Source organism: Centropristis striata, chromosome 12 (assembly GCF_030273125.1).
Source record: "Centropristis striata isolate RG_2023a ecotype Rhode Island chromosome 12, C.striata_1.0, whole genome shotgun sequence".
Classification (NCBI taxonomy): domain Eukaryota; kingdom Metazoa; phylum Chordata; class Actinopteri; order Perciformes; family Serranidae; genus Centropristis; species Centropristis striata.
Window position 1 is genome coordinate 20,626,991 of NC_081528.1, and position 15,734 is coordinate 20,642,724.

Consider the following 15,734-nt stretch of genomic DNA (forward strand, 5'->3'; position numbering starts at 1 on the left):
AAAAAAAGTACTTTTAAAATTTTTTAAAAAAAACAGGAGGGTTAGAAAGTCCTGAGAACACCAACCAGTTTCCAGTTGCTTATCTAGTCTAGTTTTAATATCTTTGATAATTGATGCTAACATTACCTCATTCATCTCTATGAAAACATTTTCAGGGGTTTTAATGTGGAGTTGCGCTTTAAATGTGATGTTCTTGGCTGTTTTTTTCCTTTTATCTGCCATAAATGTTTGCAATCATGATTTGTGAATGAAGAAAAGCAAGTCTGCAGATTAGTACACATTTACAAGATCACTGTGTGGTTACATGGTAAGAAAACATTTCTGATAAATACATTATTGGCTTAAGATATGGCCAGGACACCCTATCTCCCATAATCCACTGTTACAAAACATGTTTTACATGTGTAGACACAGCAACAGGAAACCGACAACCGAAAACAGTTCAAACAGGTTTAGTTTATTATACATTGTACTTTCCTCATCAACAGTTAACTGAAAGAAATCAACATATTACTGTGCATTCATTTTTCTGAGCCTCTGATCACAGCTCTGATGGGCTGGCTGTGTGACACAGGGTAACTAATAACGTTCATTAAAGCTGGAGTCAGGGATTCTGGAGAGATTATTATCATTAACAGTTTCAATGGCCCTCAAAATAATGAAAACATTTTTTTGTTTGTTAAATAAGCACTTTATTCCTGTCACAAGTTGAACCAACTGTGAACCAGCACCAGCATTAGAACTAGGTTTGGGTTGGTTGAAAAGGGGCCATGCACACACATAAATAGGGCTGGGTAAATAGGGTGTTAAAATGTTGAAATGTATAAAAATATCAATCAGTGTTTCCCAAACCACAAGATGACGTCCTCAAATCTCTTGTTTTGTCCACAAACCAAAGAGATATTCAGTTTACTGTCATAAAGGAACAAAGAAACCAGAAATATTCACATTGAAGAAGCTTAAAATCAGAGAATTTCAGAGACTTATTGTCTTTAAAAACTGTTCAAACCAATTATTCGATGATCAAAATAGTTGACGATTAATTAAATAATCGATTATTGTTCGATTAATCAAATAATTGTTGCAGCTTTACACACAACCGGTCGGACCATTTTTCTGAGAATTCAGAGAATTTTTGACACAAAGTGTATTGGATTAGAATCACTGACTCCACCTTCTAGGCTCCGTGCTGTTTAGGTGCTCCAGCTTCAGGCCCCTGGTACACCGCATGGAGCAGAGCCATTGTGACTGTTGATCAGTTACACCTGTGCTTTGTGCAATGGTCTCTCTCACCCAATGTCAGCCGTGGTGTGTGGACAGTGCACAATTTAAACTGTTAATCAGTGTCTTTGCAAACATCCATCATACCTCCTCCAGTCTAAACAAGGGAGCAGGAATCCACTTTACACCACACAAACCAAACCAAACAAAGGATACAGAAATCTGACTTCTGATTGAAACAAAACATAAGAACAAAGAATTAAATACAAAGGCCAGAGTTTGAGAATGTATGAGCTCAATGCAAACAACATTACAAAAGTCATATACACATATTTATATTTCACATTACTCCTCGTTTTACCCACAGTGCTGAAGAAGAAGAAGAAGAAGCTAGAAATCTGCCGCGATGCGTCACAGTCCAGACAACAGTTCAATCCACAAACTACATATTCTTGTGAAATATGCCAGTATTTCAAATGAACATTTTTGTAAACATGGCACAAACACAGAGAAACACACATCTGTACAGTTATCAGGCTGATTTGGAGATCTAGGCTCTTATGATAGCCCTTAAGTCTTTTTTTTAAATTACAGGGCTGTTACTGTTACAAAATCATCAGCGTTACAAAATAAAGCAAACACCGACGGTGGGAGTTGGAACAAGTGAATTTAGGGAATCAGTCTGAAATAATTTAGCTATTACTAGGACACAAAGGAAGAGAGAGAAAGAGGGAGATTTAGAGGGACAGTTCACCCCAAAAACAAAAATGCTTTTTCCCTTACCCCAGTTCTTTCTATCATTTGTTGATCTCTTTCCTCCAGCTTACAGAGCAGGTTACGTGTGCAGCGTTAATAAGAACCATGTCCATTGCTAACACTGTTGTAGGACAGAAAACCCAGAATAAGCCCTGGAGTCACCTCACTAACCACAAATCATGCTTCTTACAACAGAGCCCTGGTCCCAATTTTTGAAAACAGGCTTGCTTTTGAGTTTTTTTCAATGTATTTTTTGGCGCTTTAAGCATAGACTGTATAAAAAATGGATGAAGTCTCATGGGGTTTCTGAATAGCGCGGACGAAGCCTACATTACTCAAGGTAAATTACCCTAAAACTTTACGAAACCAGGTTCAACGTGTTTTGAATATATAATTAAGGTATTTTTAAATACCAGATTTTGTCGAGACAGTAAGGTTGCCAATGTTACTGTGAATCAGCATAATGTTTACCGTTACTTTGTATGTGTCAATTTCAGGCAAACCACTTAACCAGAATTAACCCTCCTGTTATGTTGCGGGTCAAATCGACCCATTTCAAAGTTTAAAAATCTAAAAAAAAAAAAAAAAAGTAAAAAGTGTTTTTTTGGGGGGATGAAACTTCTTCTGCTTGGCTTAATAAGTGTAATCAACATATAACATTAAAATGGTTCATTTCACATATCAATGACTAATGTATTTTATATGTAGGTCTTTCCAATGTACAGAAAAAATAAGTTTAACCTGGATTTCTTTTTTAAAACGAGTGAATAAAGTGTGAGAAGTAAAGAACACCACTGCACTAAATATCGATTGAAATTGTTAGTAATGGAGTTAATTATGAAATATAAACAAAGAATATTGGGATTTTTTGGTTTCTGACATTTTTGGATAATTAAACATGCCCCGGGTCAAATTGACCCACAAACATAATTGCTGTTCCTGAGAAACGAACAAAACAGGAGGGTTTAAGATTTAATTTAACTTCAGCCAAAAGTTGTTTATTTGGATGCCCTTCGATTAAACTTCATTAACGTAACTTATTTGCAGTTCTGCACTTCTGCACCGGAGGTTTCCGATTGGCTTTAACCCTCTGTGCCCACTTTAATTTACTACCCTTTCAGGCCCTTAAGGCTGAAAATGTCCACTTTCAAAAAAATGCAATAAAAACATTACAAATTACAATTTTTTTTTTTTGCATAAACCTCTTAAACAACTTCCGCCCTGCTCAAAACTACCAAAAATGCATCAAAATCAAGTTTGTTCTTAATCTTTGACACATCCAAGGCTGTGATAAAAACCAATGCCCCAGCCAAACAATATTTATAATGTGGAAAATAACTTTTTAAAATTTTTGTCTGTTTTTTTCTTTGAAAAACAGTGACATCATGTAATCAAACCGGCATTTAAATGATTAAAATCCTCAAAATCTTTGAATGTTGGTATGAATGTTGAATGTTTGGTAATTTTGAGCAGGGTGGAAGTTGTTTAAGAGGTTTATGCAGAAAAAAGTAGAAAAAAATATTAATCTGTAAAGTTTTTATAGCATTTTTTTTGCAGGTAGACATTTTTGGCCTTAAGGGCCTGAAAGAGTAGTTCATTTGTACACAGTGTATTATAAAACCATTAGAAAAAATCTAGTTCAATTATATTAGAGAGAAGACTGGCATCTCTATGGCAACTCACACCAAAACAATCTAGACTGATGAATAGAACAAAGAGAAAAAATATGTATGTTTGGTTTTTGGGATGAACTGTCCCTTTAAGCAGTTACAGAGCACGTTAAGGTACAGTGCATGTTCAAAAAAGGGTTTAACCCCAGCCTCTGAGGATAAGGAGTTCACTCTGTCTGCAGCTGAAGCCCAGTCCTGGCAGGAGATCATTCACTACCATGGAAGAGAGCAGCAAAAGTTTTCTTCTTCTTCCAAGTTGTTTCTGCAGGGCAATAACTTGTTGCAGACATTTTTAAAAAAAAGGTCTGTTCTCCACGTAGATCCTCACTTGCAGGTCCATGTCAAAGCTGTGTCATGACGAGTTATTATACAGAAGTCAGTATGAGAGCGGGGAGGAGGGGCAAGAGGGCACAAAAGTTGTCATAACAATAGTGGGAGTGGACCAGAGGACGAGTTTGTTATTTACACGATGCCATGGGTTCATCTGGTGTGCTTTAATATGTTTGTTGAGAACATTCAGTGATTTTGAATTAAACAAGACAAAGAGAAATGTAGCATTTATTGTTCATGCTTTCTTCTACGAGTCACTGAACTTTCAGGAACCAGAACTTAAAAAAAACTTGTCCTGTTCCACAGAGTTTGTATTGAATCCTAGGGGGTGAGAGGTGGCGGGAGGTCGCGGTGGTCAGTGGTGACAGAGCAGGAGCAGAGCGAGCGTCGCAGGGAGCGTCAGGACCAGGTAGCTCCTCCACAGCGGAGCCGCAGGTGAGGAGCCGCCCCCGACCCCGGCCGTGGCCAGGCGAGGGGTCAGCAGCTGCTCCTGGAAGGTGAAGTCGTCCATTGCCAGGTTATCAGCGAGGTCTGAGAAGGGAGGCAGACGGAGACACGGGAGATGGATGGGAGATAGCGAGAGGAGGGCGCGGAATGAGAAATATGAGAGAGACAGGAAAAAGCATGGAGACAATTAGAACAAACACTGTCACAAAAGCTGAAAAACATATGTGGTATGGTTGTCCGTCTCTCGCATGATGTCTTACACAGCTGTAACAACAAGGTTACATTGGGAGAACGAGAAACACAAGCTACACATAGAACCAGATGTCGCATGTTATTGTTGTAGACACATGCTGCATCACACAGACACATATTTTACTCAGAGAGAGTGTTGAAATGTGGGTTTAAGTAGTGAGATGGTGAAAACAAAATATTAAAAATAAAAACCCCAGAGGCTGTGTGAGTCTGAAATACTTCAAATGATAAATGTTGTCTCTTAGTTATAAAACTTAATTGTTATAAAAAAGGAAACAATCCTAAAATAGATAGAAGTCCTTAGGTTTTAACACGTTGGTGACAGAATGTTGCAGCTTGAATTGATTTGATGGATCAGCTCATACACAGCAACCCTGAACTTATGTAGAAATCTCCTGGAGGACCTGCACGTGTCCAAATCACTTGGACTGGACTTTAGATGGACTTTACTCTGCCAGCTCCAGAGGACAGGTCTGCATAATGTGCAACGGAGCGCGTGTGTGAATAGAGCCGGTCATTCTCCGGAGAATACCGTGCTGCAGGGATGACATATTTCTGTAAGCCAATCCAGAAGTTAACATCACGCTGGTTCCCTCGACAAAAAGCCAGTTGGATTTTTCCACTGGATTACTGCAGAAAATAAGCTCTGTGGCAAAAAAACTTTTATATAAAGTACACACTTTAGGTACGACAATCGTCACAAATGAACACTGCCTTTATGATTTTTGAAGCACAAATGCTAACACCAGAAACGCTAACATTAGGCTACAAATGAAGTAATGATCTCCCCTCACTATCATCAAGCTTCCGACTTATGTGATTGTCACGATGACGTTTGTTGTCCTCAATAACTTCTTTTGTCTAATTTAGCTATTTGTTAGCAACCACCCTTTTTAAGACATGTATGTCGTATCTCTTAGGCTTGTGTTAACCACTGATCTTATAGAGAGCAAACTAAACTAGAAAATTTCCTCTGAGGAAAGATTTCCAGATTTCAAACTATGCCCTTTAACCTCAAAATGTCTGTGTGTGTGTGTGTGTGTGTGTGTGTGTGTGTGTGTGTGTATGTATGTATGTGTGTGTGTGTGTGTGTTAGTGTGTGTGTGTGTGTGTGTGTAGCGAAAATCGCATAAAGTTACCTGTGTGTGTGTGTGTGTGTAGCGAAAATCGCATAAAGTTACCTGTGTGTGCGTGTGTGTGTGTGTGTAGCGAAAATCGCATAAAGTTACCTGTGTGTGTGTGTGTGGTGTGTGTGGTGTGTGTGTGTGTGTATGTGTGTAGCGAAAATCGCATAAAGTTACCTGTGTGTGTGTGTGTGTGTGTGTGTAGCGAAAATCGCATAAAGTTACCTGTGTGTGTGTGTGTGTGTGTGTGTGTGTGTGTGTGTGTGTATTTGTAACTGTAATCACATCAAAGATCAAAGGCAATCAGATCAAAGCAATCAACAGAATTAACTGGCACCTGACAGTGACAGCAGCCAGAGGTGAACAGAGGTCCAGAGGTGGACTGGAATTTCTGGCCTCGAACAGAAAGCATTTTTGGCAAAACCATAACACCTATCATTGATCCGACTTCACTTTGAGCGTCCTGACTTCTTCCTGAACGTCTACATATGTTTTTTTTTAAGAAAAATGAAAAAATAGCTTTGTTAGAGCGATCTAAAAAAACAGTTAAATCTCACACGAAATCTTCCTGCGTTTTTAATATGGGAGCCAATGAGGCTGTTGGTGCATGTTGGTGGTGCATCTGTGTGTCGTACGCCCAAACTATAACTCTGACAGCTTTACCAGAGGATTGTGAGGGAGAAGACAAATTTTCCTACGTTTCTATGTATAAATTATCTCTGTAGAGTGAAATTTGCAGCCTGGAGCGCAGTTTTCAAATTAATTTTTTGACAATTTCTTCTCTCCCTCTACACTCTGGCGATGATGTCACACACTGTGACACGAACATTCCGTGCAATACACACCCATTATAATCTCAGAATTTCTCCAAAAATGATCATGGTCATTGAACAGGGATTGATAAAAAAACTATATGACCTATCGAAACGTAGATTTCGAGTCTCTAGGTGAAATTATGCCGGTGGAGTAGACGTTTAAAAATCTCCAATTATTGTTCTTTTTCCCTCATTTTTGTCGGCCGTCCCATTCATTTCAATGCAAAATTTTGGGCAGTTTTCATTCATATTCTGTAGAGAAAAGTAATAGCACACCGATCCCGATCAAACCGCACGTTTTGATATATAATTTGTCCTGCAACTCTTCAAGTTGTAGGACTAGTAGCGGGACGAAATTGCGTCCGGAAGAGGAAGAACAAGAAATCCACAGTATAACAGTAGTGCTCGGTGCGATTGCCCCGAGGCCCTAATGATGTAGCCTCGCCGTGAGGTCTATTAAGAATTCTCCTATGGGATTTTTGCATTGAATTCTGTATCATAGCATAAAATAAGCTCTGTCACAAACACGTTTCTGATGCTAACAAGTTTCGTTTAGCAAGATGATCTTCAACTTTTATGATGCTGAAAGAAGTAAAAAGCTAACATTATGCTATAGTGAACTACTCCACAGTCAAATGACTTGAATATCACTATCGTGTTGCTTCAGACAGTCTCAGACAGGCTAACCAGCTGTTTGACAAGCTAGCGAATCTGTAGCCTAATAAAGTGTTTATTAACCGAATCTACAATCTACAAGAGTTTGCACGACTAGAGGCTGTGAGGCGGACTAGAGAGAGAGTTCCTGTTCATGTCCTGCGAGATGATGTTTAATGTCCCTGAAAACCACTGTAGTCTCATTTAGCCACTTGTTAGCAACCACCTTTTTAAGGACACGTAAAACTTAAAAATTCACAAGTGGGGGTATTTACTAACTTATTTTATGTCGTACAATAAAACACGAACATCTCTTGTGTTTGCCACAGACCTTATTTCAGACATATAACCACCAACATATTCAAAATCCTCATTGAGTTTGAGAGGGTAGACCCCAGGGAGCTAAAATGCTAACTTACTTGCTGGTTTAAGAACTCATTCCTATGGCGTCCTATTTCACTTATCCAACTGACTTTGAGACAAGGGAAAGTGTAAAAATGCTAATAATGTTTACATGAAAATGCCAATGAAAATGTCTTGTCAGAGAGCAGATGAGATTCAGGAACTTGCACCAATCGATATAAAAGATATATCGATATGTTTTTAAATGTGATATGGAATTAGACCATATCGCATATAACGATATAGTTCTATTTTTTTTTCTTTCTTCATATACAAATGCTGCTCTTACTAGGGTTTGTATTTAAGTTCTTTTGTAATGTTCGTTATTCTTTCTTTATTTGAAAAAGACTGGCCTACTTTATTTCATAGGCTATTTATATATATATATATATATATATATATATATATATAAGATCTTTTTTTTAAAATGTGCACTTTATCGAGCTTTATTTTTTTTTAAAAGGTACTCCTGTTGTTATACAGTATTTATGTTCACTTAAATAAACAGTTTCAATAAAACTACTTGTGACACATCATATTTGACTTTGACTGAACATTTGCTCTCACTTTTCAATAAAATATTGGGATATATATCATATATCAATATTCAGCCTAAATATATCGGGATATGACTTTTGGTCCATATCGCCCAGCCCTACTTAATTGTCAGACAAATTCATGGAACAAGAAGAGACTTACAGACTGTTGTAAATGTTCCGAAGCATAACTCTTGAGTCCTGCCTCCTGCACCCTCTACCTGGGCACCACCTCTCTCTCTTAAACCAAAAGGAGTATTCCAGTAGGTGAGAATGTGTCTGACATGGACAATCTCCTGTTGTGTGCTACATGTGAGAAAGGGCAACACCTAAACCCAATTCATATGAGAAAACTTATGTTGTAGGCACAAGATAGGGGTTTATCGTCCTGTGTACGGACAAATAAGACCAGGATCATGTGACCAATAATAGACAAAGTGATTTCCAAACGTGACATGCTAACGTTTTTTTGCCCTGATGAGGGTCGAATCTCTGCTGCACTTTAAAGGAATAGTTGGACATTTTTATTCTAACGCTAAATGAGACTACAGAGGTTGTCGGGGACATTAAAGGTCACTGGAGGTGGGTTGAAACATTGTAGCATGTACTCAAATGAAATATAATCCGTACAAATGTCTTAAATTTCCTCATACATGGAACAAAAACTTTCTGTATGCAGAGCAGTTGGCTGGGCCAACACTGTCAGGAGACACTGAATTCAATCTCTCCCACATGCTGCTATTAGTTATTTTTGTGGATAACACTCTTGTTTTCACGGTGTCGTTAATCATACAGTATTACATGACTGCGGCGAGGTTCTCTGGGACTGTGAGAAAATAGTTAAATGACTTTAGGGGATATTGTAGAGAAAATTAGACTGCTGTGGGCTCCTGCTCTATATCAGGTGATATCATCCACTGCATCCAGACTACCGTCCCTAACTTCCACCTCTCCCTTCCACGACTACTGCAGAGACGCCCTCAAGCCAGGTACTTAACTAATCTGCTGCAATGAGGCTATTCATGTCACAGTAGGCTGGCTATTTACCTCAGTAGATTTTAGAGGTGGGAATCAGCAGAGGCCCCACGATACGATATTATTACAATATTATTGCAATTTTAAGCATTTTGCGATATGGTGAGTATTGTGTCAACTTTAGGGAACATACCAATAGTTTATTTATTAAATCAGGGTTATTGAAACTTAAGGAGATAATAGAACTCCGGACACTGCTAATTATGTTCAAAGCCAGAAACAGTTTTACCAGAAAACCTGCAAAAGCTATTTGTGTTTACTTTAGAAGATGAAAATCATAGAAGAAGATTTGATTTTAAGCACCAAGTTGCTCAGACTACTTTGAAACAAATGTGTGTTTTGGTTGTCGGTGTAAAAATATGGAATTCCCAACTACAGGATTTAAAAGGTTGTACAGATATTAATAGATTTTAAAAAAATGTACAAATGCAGAAAAAAATGTCAATATGTACTGGAAACTTAAACTGATTGTTTATGATCAGTTGTTTTTTTGGTCTTTTGTTTTTGAGATGTAACCATGTACTTGTATGGGTTTTTGTTATTTTTTGTCTTGTTTGTTTTTGTTGTTTTAAGTGTCATGTTATAATCAAAGTTTTGTTGGTGTAGGCTACTGAAAATCAATTGTATGTGATGTCAGACCATCTTCTTTTATTTTTATTGTTCAAGTAGGGGGCAGACAAATATAAGAAATGTTTTCTTCTTGCTGCTCCTTTCCAATCATGAAGGTGTAGAGTGTGTCTCTGTACACATTTTGTTGCCCACCTTCATGAAAGGAACTAAATAAATAAATAAATAAAATACAATATATTGCGATATAACTGTTTAACTGTATTTTGTGTCCATAAAATGAAATTCAATCACAAATTGATTTGTCAAATCAGAGAAAATTCTCAGTCTATTCATCTCACTTCAGTCTTTTTATTTCTCCACAATGAGAGTCAAACCCACAGACTGACCACCAAAGTATTCAGTTAAACTGAACTCAACTGATATCAAACATGTATGGATGATAACAACTGCAGCATTTATCAAACTTTCAAAAACTTTAAGCTTCACTGCTCTCAATTTTTTTTGAATGAAACTTTAAAAAAGTCTTCCGGACACGATATCCTGACACATGGTGCCTACAGATTCCTTAGATATTCTAGTTTCATCTTATACCAGTATCTCAGTTGTAGTATATTCCTAAAAGTGAAAATATTGCTGGCCCGCCGGCTGTCAGAACGCTAAATATCGATACTCGGCGTCCATGAATGGATATAATATTTCCATGCAAAATATCACGATACTATGCTGTACTGCACTGCAAATTATTTGTTTCTTTCCAAGATAAAAAACTTTAGATTTAGAAGTGTTAGATAATTTATCTTGTTTTAAGAGTTAATTTCTTTTTTTAAGTGTTCAACATGCTTATTTCTAGATTTAACAATCTCAATTGAAGAATTCTTGTCAAGTGAAATTATCTGTCCATGCAGCAAGATCATTTCCCTCAGATTTTGTGTTTTTACCTTGTTTTTAGACACACCTTTCTTGCAGTGTGTATCAATTTTCCCCCCCACCTCTAGTAGACTTACGGTAGAGGGCCATAGAAAGCTTCAGTTACATAAATACAAATTTTAAAAAGTGAACAACTCTTTGAATCCTGCTTTAATCCTCAATATTTCCCTGTTTCTTCCCTTCTCCTCCTCCATCTGTTCTGTACACTGCAGTGACTTCACAGTCACCTGCTGCTCTGCTCATACTTACTGCTCTGCATCAACAGCTGTTCTCCTACTGACGCTGAGCAGAGCTCTTCCTCTCTGAGTGTGTGTGTGTGTGTGTGTGTGTGTGTGTGTGTGTGTGTGTGTGTGCGTGACATATTCGCTGCTGCTTTGTCTGGCAGAAAGCTGTGAGGGAGACTGAAATAAGACGGCTGAGTTAGGAGAAGGCCAGGAGGATATCAGTAATAAAGCAGCTCTGTGGGTAGGAACGCCAGCTATGAGATGAGCTGTCCCCCTGTCAAACCACATGCAAACACACAAACTGCTGCATTTCTAACATACCTTTTTCCTCACACAGTCTCAGTGGTACACTCACTTTCTCTCACATGCACACTGTCACATCTGGGCTCCTTAAATAACAGCTCCAAATTAAATTATCTGTCTCATCTGATGTGTGTACAACTCTCCCTGGTGGGAGTGATCCAGCGGGAGGAAGTGGCTGATTTGAAGCAGTGTGTGATCAGAGGGAGCTGCAGCCCAGAGTAGAAACACAGAGCGGGGCCCTTCCTCCTGAGTCCCTGGTGCCCACAGGCCCCTGCTCTGCCATCTCAAACAGAGGAAGGAGGCAAATAAATAAAACGGCATCTCTTATGAATTTCTTTGCAGTTACGACATCATTTGAACAGCGGCCAGGGGGACAATTAACTTTTTTCTCCTCCTGTGTCCTCTGACATGGCAGTGGGCAGACATTCTTCGGGGCTCTGAAAGAGCGATTTGTCACTGTCGACAGCGGCGCACTGTACTGCCGAGCCAATTAAGCTCAAGGTGCAATTCGATACAGCTTTTATATACACTGTGGATAAGAGGGAGGGCGGAGGGGAAGGCAGGGGGGGCATGCGCGTCTGCATTTGTGTGTTTGTGTGCGGATGATTGAGTGGGGTGTGTGCGCCCGTCCCTGTGTGTGTTTGTGAAAAAGCGGGAGACTAAGTGGGAGAGCATTGTGTTGGTGTGCTTTACAGCGGCAATAATGTGAGTGAAAAAAAAAAAGAGAGAGTCTCAGGATGTGAAAAAAATCCCTCAAACCGAGAGGGAAAAGGCTCTCTCTTGCTAGTTTAAACACTTGGACATGAGCAGCACCACAGAGGGGCCTTGTTCTGCAGGCTTTAAAAACAACCCAACAGGGACTGAACACTATGCAAACTTAGATTCCCTACACAGGCCTGGGACTAATAATATCCTCGTATCATTAGTGATGAACACCTGTGCCTGTGTAACAAAGTATAGACAGAGTGAGAGTAGAAGAGAGAGAAAACACAGACAGAAGTTTCTTTTTCTCTTTTCCTTTCAGGGCCTTTTAGAGAGGAGCCAGGACAGCGGACAGGCAGGGACGATTAGGCACATAGATGGATAACTCCTGGCTAAAAATAGAGCCACAATCCCAACTGTGATTAATGTGACCAATGTGGGCCCTTGTGGCTTTCAGCGGAGCCCGAGCCCTCCTCCTGCTCGCCCATTTTGAGACTATCACTCCTCAAAGGACGCCACCTTGCTAGCGTACCCTTGCTAGCTTTATTGTGGCCTGAGGAGCTCGAGTTACGACCCAGGGGAGAGGTCAACAGTCCACCCATTGATTGGTTACACTAAGGCTCCGGACTAAGAATGAGCAGGTAGGTCAGTCACATGCGAGTCAGCGGCAGGGGGACGCATTCTTTAACTTTATGTTTTCTTTAGCGACCATTCCTCAGGAGAACAGACGGATAAATCCAGACTGTGGTTTGCAGGGGGAGCGGATGTTTGTTTGGATCCCTCTAACAGGTCAAACAGTGGCTGCAGGAGTGTGTGTGTGCATGTGTACACATATATATATGTGTGTTTGTGCAGACGGAAGAGGGGAAGAGAGAGGGGGAGAGAGTCTGGAGTTTTGTTTTCAGCAGTTTTCAGCGCCTGAGGCTTGTCGTTTACAGTTTGCAGTTGTCACAACAAGCAAACTATGTAGAAAAATTGCAACAGCGAGTGGAAAGCCACATTTTCCAGCACGCCACAACTACAGGTGATGATTATATGATACAGAAAAGCACAGGAGACGCTTCATTTGTGCTGTCTCCCATTTCCAGTAAACACGTTCCTTAAATGCAGCTGAAGTAGGTGCACCTCAGTACCTGGTTGACACATTGTTATAACCCCTGTGGCCAGTGTGTACCTTCATGGTCCAGGACAGTTTATTCAGTACATGTGTGCTAGGCACAAAGACCTTTTTTTGGTCAGATAAGTATGTGGAATGTTAAGTCTCCAAACACAGGTGCTTCTTATGAAACGGGAGAGATGGTTTAGATTGCCGCTACATTGGCAGACGATGTGTGCACATAAGCTGGTCAAATTTGATCTAGGTTTTAAAGATTCGACAGCTTTAGAGATATTATGATTTCCGAGGTAAAGCAAATATTTTATCGCTCGTCTCATCTCAGCAGAGCAAACTATTCGCTTATATATTACACTCAGCAAATTTAGAAATAGTGGCGGGGCTGGAGTGCAATCAGGAGCCGCCCTCACAGCTGCACACAGGACAATGGCTCTGTGAAAACATGATAGGAGCTGTTGGATTGATTGATGGGTCTTATCTTGTAGAGGGGACAGATACGGAGCTGACCCGCGATTATTGGCTCGTCAGTCACATTCTGTAAGTCGGTCGGGGCCGTGTGTCCGAGGACATGGCTGCTGATTAAGAGCTGAGGAGGAACAGAGGGAGCGGTGCGGGATGCTTCTGTCCAAGGGCTGGCGGGAATGTGACCGTCTGCCTCCACACCCACAGGCCGACCACAGGGGCGCTCGGAGAGGCTGGGAATGTCGGGCCAAGACAAACGGGACGCCCAGAGGAGGCCCTGCCCCGGGCCTTTGCAACAGCATCGCTCTCTGAGCTGCTCTGGCCTCCCAACCTCCACAACACTCACTGTTATTCTAGGCTGAGGGACCCTCCCACACAGAGGGCAAGAGAGTAAGGCAGGGAGTCGGGATGCCAAGAAGCACAGAGGACACAAACGGACATAATGGAGTTCTAAAGGCATTAGAGGGAAGGTGAAATCGGAAGTCATTAACGTTTAGCAGAATGAGAACAATGAGTCTCATTCACCAACTGTTCTGAAGAAGAAATTTCTTCCAAAACCTAATTATGCAGTTTTACAAAAAGATCCTGACATTCACCAATGATTTCATATTTGGGATTTGTTCTGAGGTAAGAACAGAGACTAAAGAGCACACTTATGCACATCTGAGTGCTCCAGATACATTTTAAACTCTGCTATGATTAATTATTTATTTTGCATGATTTTTTCCATATAAACAGTGAAGAAAAAACTTTGAGAAGGGGCTGGAAGCACATCGACTCTTCATCGCTCACTGAGAAACTCTGGATCTGGCTTCTGCCCACCACGGCTGCTCGCATGCTAGGTTGGCCAGTGAAAGAGCAGTGTGAGGTGGCCACTGAATAGACCCGTTGTTTTGTCTGTGCAAAAGTCTTAGACAGGTGTGAAAACATCCTAGAAGAATTGATGCTGGAAAAAGGTGGTCACACCAAATATTGATGTGATTTAGATTTTTCTTCTGTTCACTTACTTACTAAACTATTAACATTTCTATTTTTTAAAATCATTCTTTTTTACAGCATATTTTCACACCTGCCTGCCTTTGATCCTGACAAAAAGCCTGGTATGATAAATTGGCGTTAAATCTAAAATTAATGGTAACTTATTACAGAGATAAATAATAGCAACCAATATTGTTTATGGGTCTTACAATCTTCCTTTTCAGGATAGGATAAGTGGGAAAAGGAAAGTAAAAACTATTGTGAAAACAAAAACAAAACGTGCTTTATATCATCTAACCTGACTGTATCTCACATGTTTGCAGAGACATCAAACCTCAATATTGCTCCTATATTCAGTCTAATAATTACTTGTTTGATCGTCTCCTTTTCTTCTGCTGTATTATGCAGTTTTTATTCCGTTCCCTCATCAGGTGTAGTGGAGATGCTTTTGATGAATTTTTCGGCTACCTGTGGGTTGTCGAATGTGTGTCTGGAGCTGTCCACTGTTGCACAGTACTGTTTATATATAATGTCTATTACGATATTATTTTGCCTTTATTGGATAGTACAGGCACAGATAGACAGAATAGGCCTGATATTCATTCATTCATTCATTATCTTTAACAGCTTATTCCCACTCGGGTTATGTGGGGCTGGAGCTGACATTGGGTGAGAGGCGGGTACACCCTGTACAGGTCTCCAGACTATCACAGGGCTGACACATAGAGACAGACAATCACACTCTCATTCACTCCTATGGGCAATTTAGAGTCACCAAGTAAACCTAAGTGCATCTCTTTGGACTGTGGGAGGAAGCCAGAAGAGAGAACCCAGGCTGACATGCAAACTTCACACAGAAGAGCTGCAGGCTGGAGTTGAACCCGCGACCCTCTTGTTGTGAGGAGCTATACACTGATATTAGTGTGTGTTACTTTATATCCACTATTGACACAACTAAATATGACAGCTTGTTTGGTGACCACTTCCTGTGGAAGTATCTCCACTTCAGAACGTTTGTAGTCCGATGCTTCACCCTCTTTAGACATTTGTTTGGGCATTCCGACTTAATTCTCTCAATTTCTTTCTTATTTTATGTCTTTGTGTCTGCAGTCTCGTGCCCTTTTATAGGGATTGGTTGAGTGTTTACCTATGCTTATTAGTATTCAAGTTACCACGACAATGGAATCCTTCATTATACGAACACAGATACGA

The 15,734-nt window shown here is 40.0% G+C and overlaps 1 protein-coding gene across 1 annotated transcript in view; it reads right to left on the reverse strand.

Annotated features, from left to right (window-relative positions):
* Window positions 1–436: 436 nt before the first annotated feature.
* The window catches only part of gpc3 (glypican 3), a 177,425-nt gene continuing 162,127 nt past the window's right edge, over window positions 437–15,734 (reverse strand). The window contains exon 8 of the mRNA XM_059346024.1: window positions 437–4,508. Coding sequence (XP_059202007.1) covers window positions 4,333–4,508 — 176 coding nt within the window. The 3' untranslated portion in view covers window positions 437–4,332. The remainder of the gene's footprint in view (window positions 4,509–15,734) is intronic.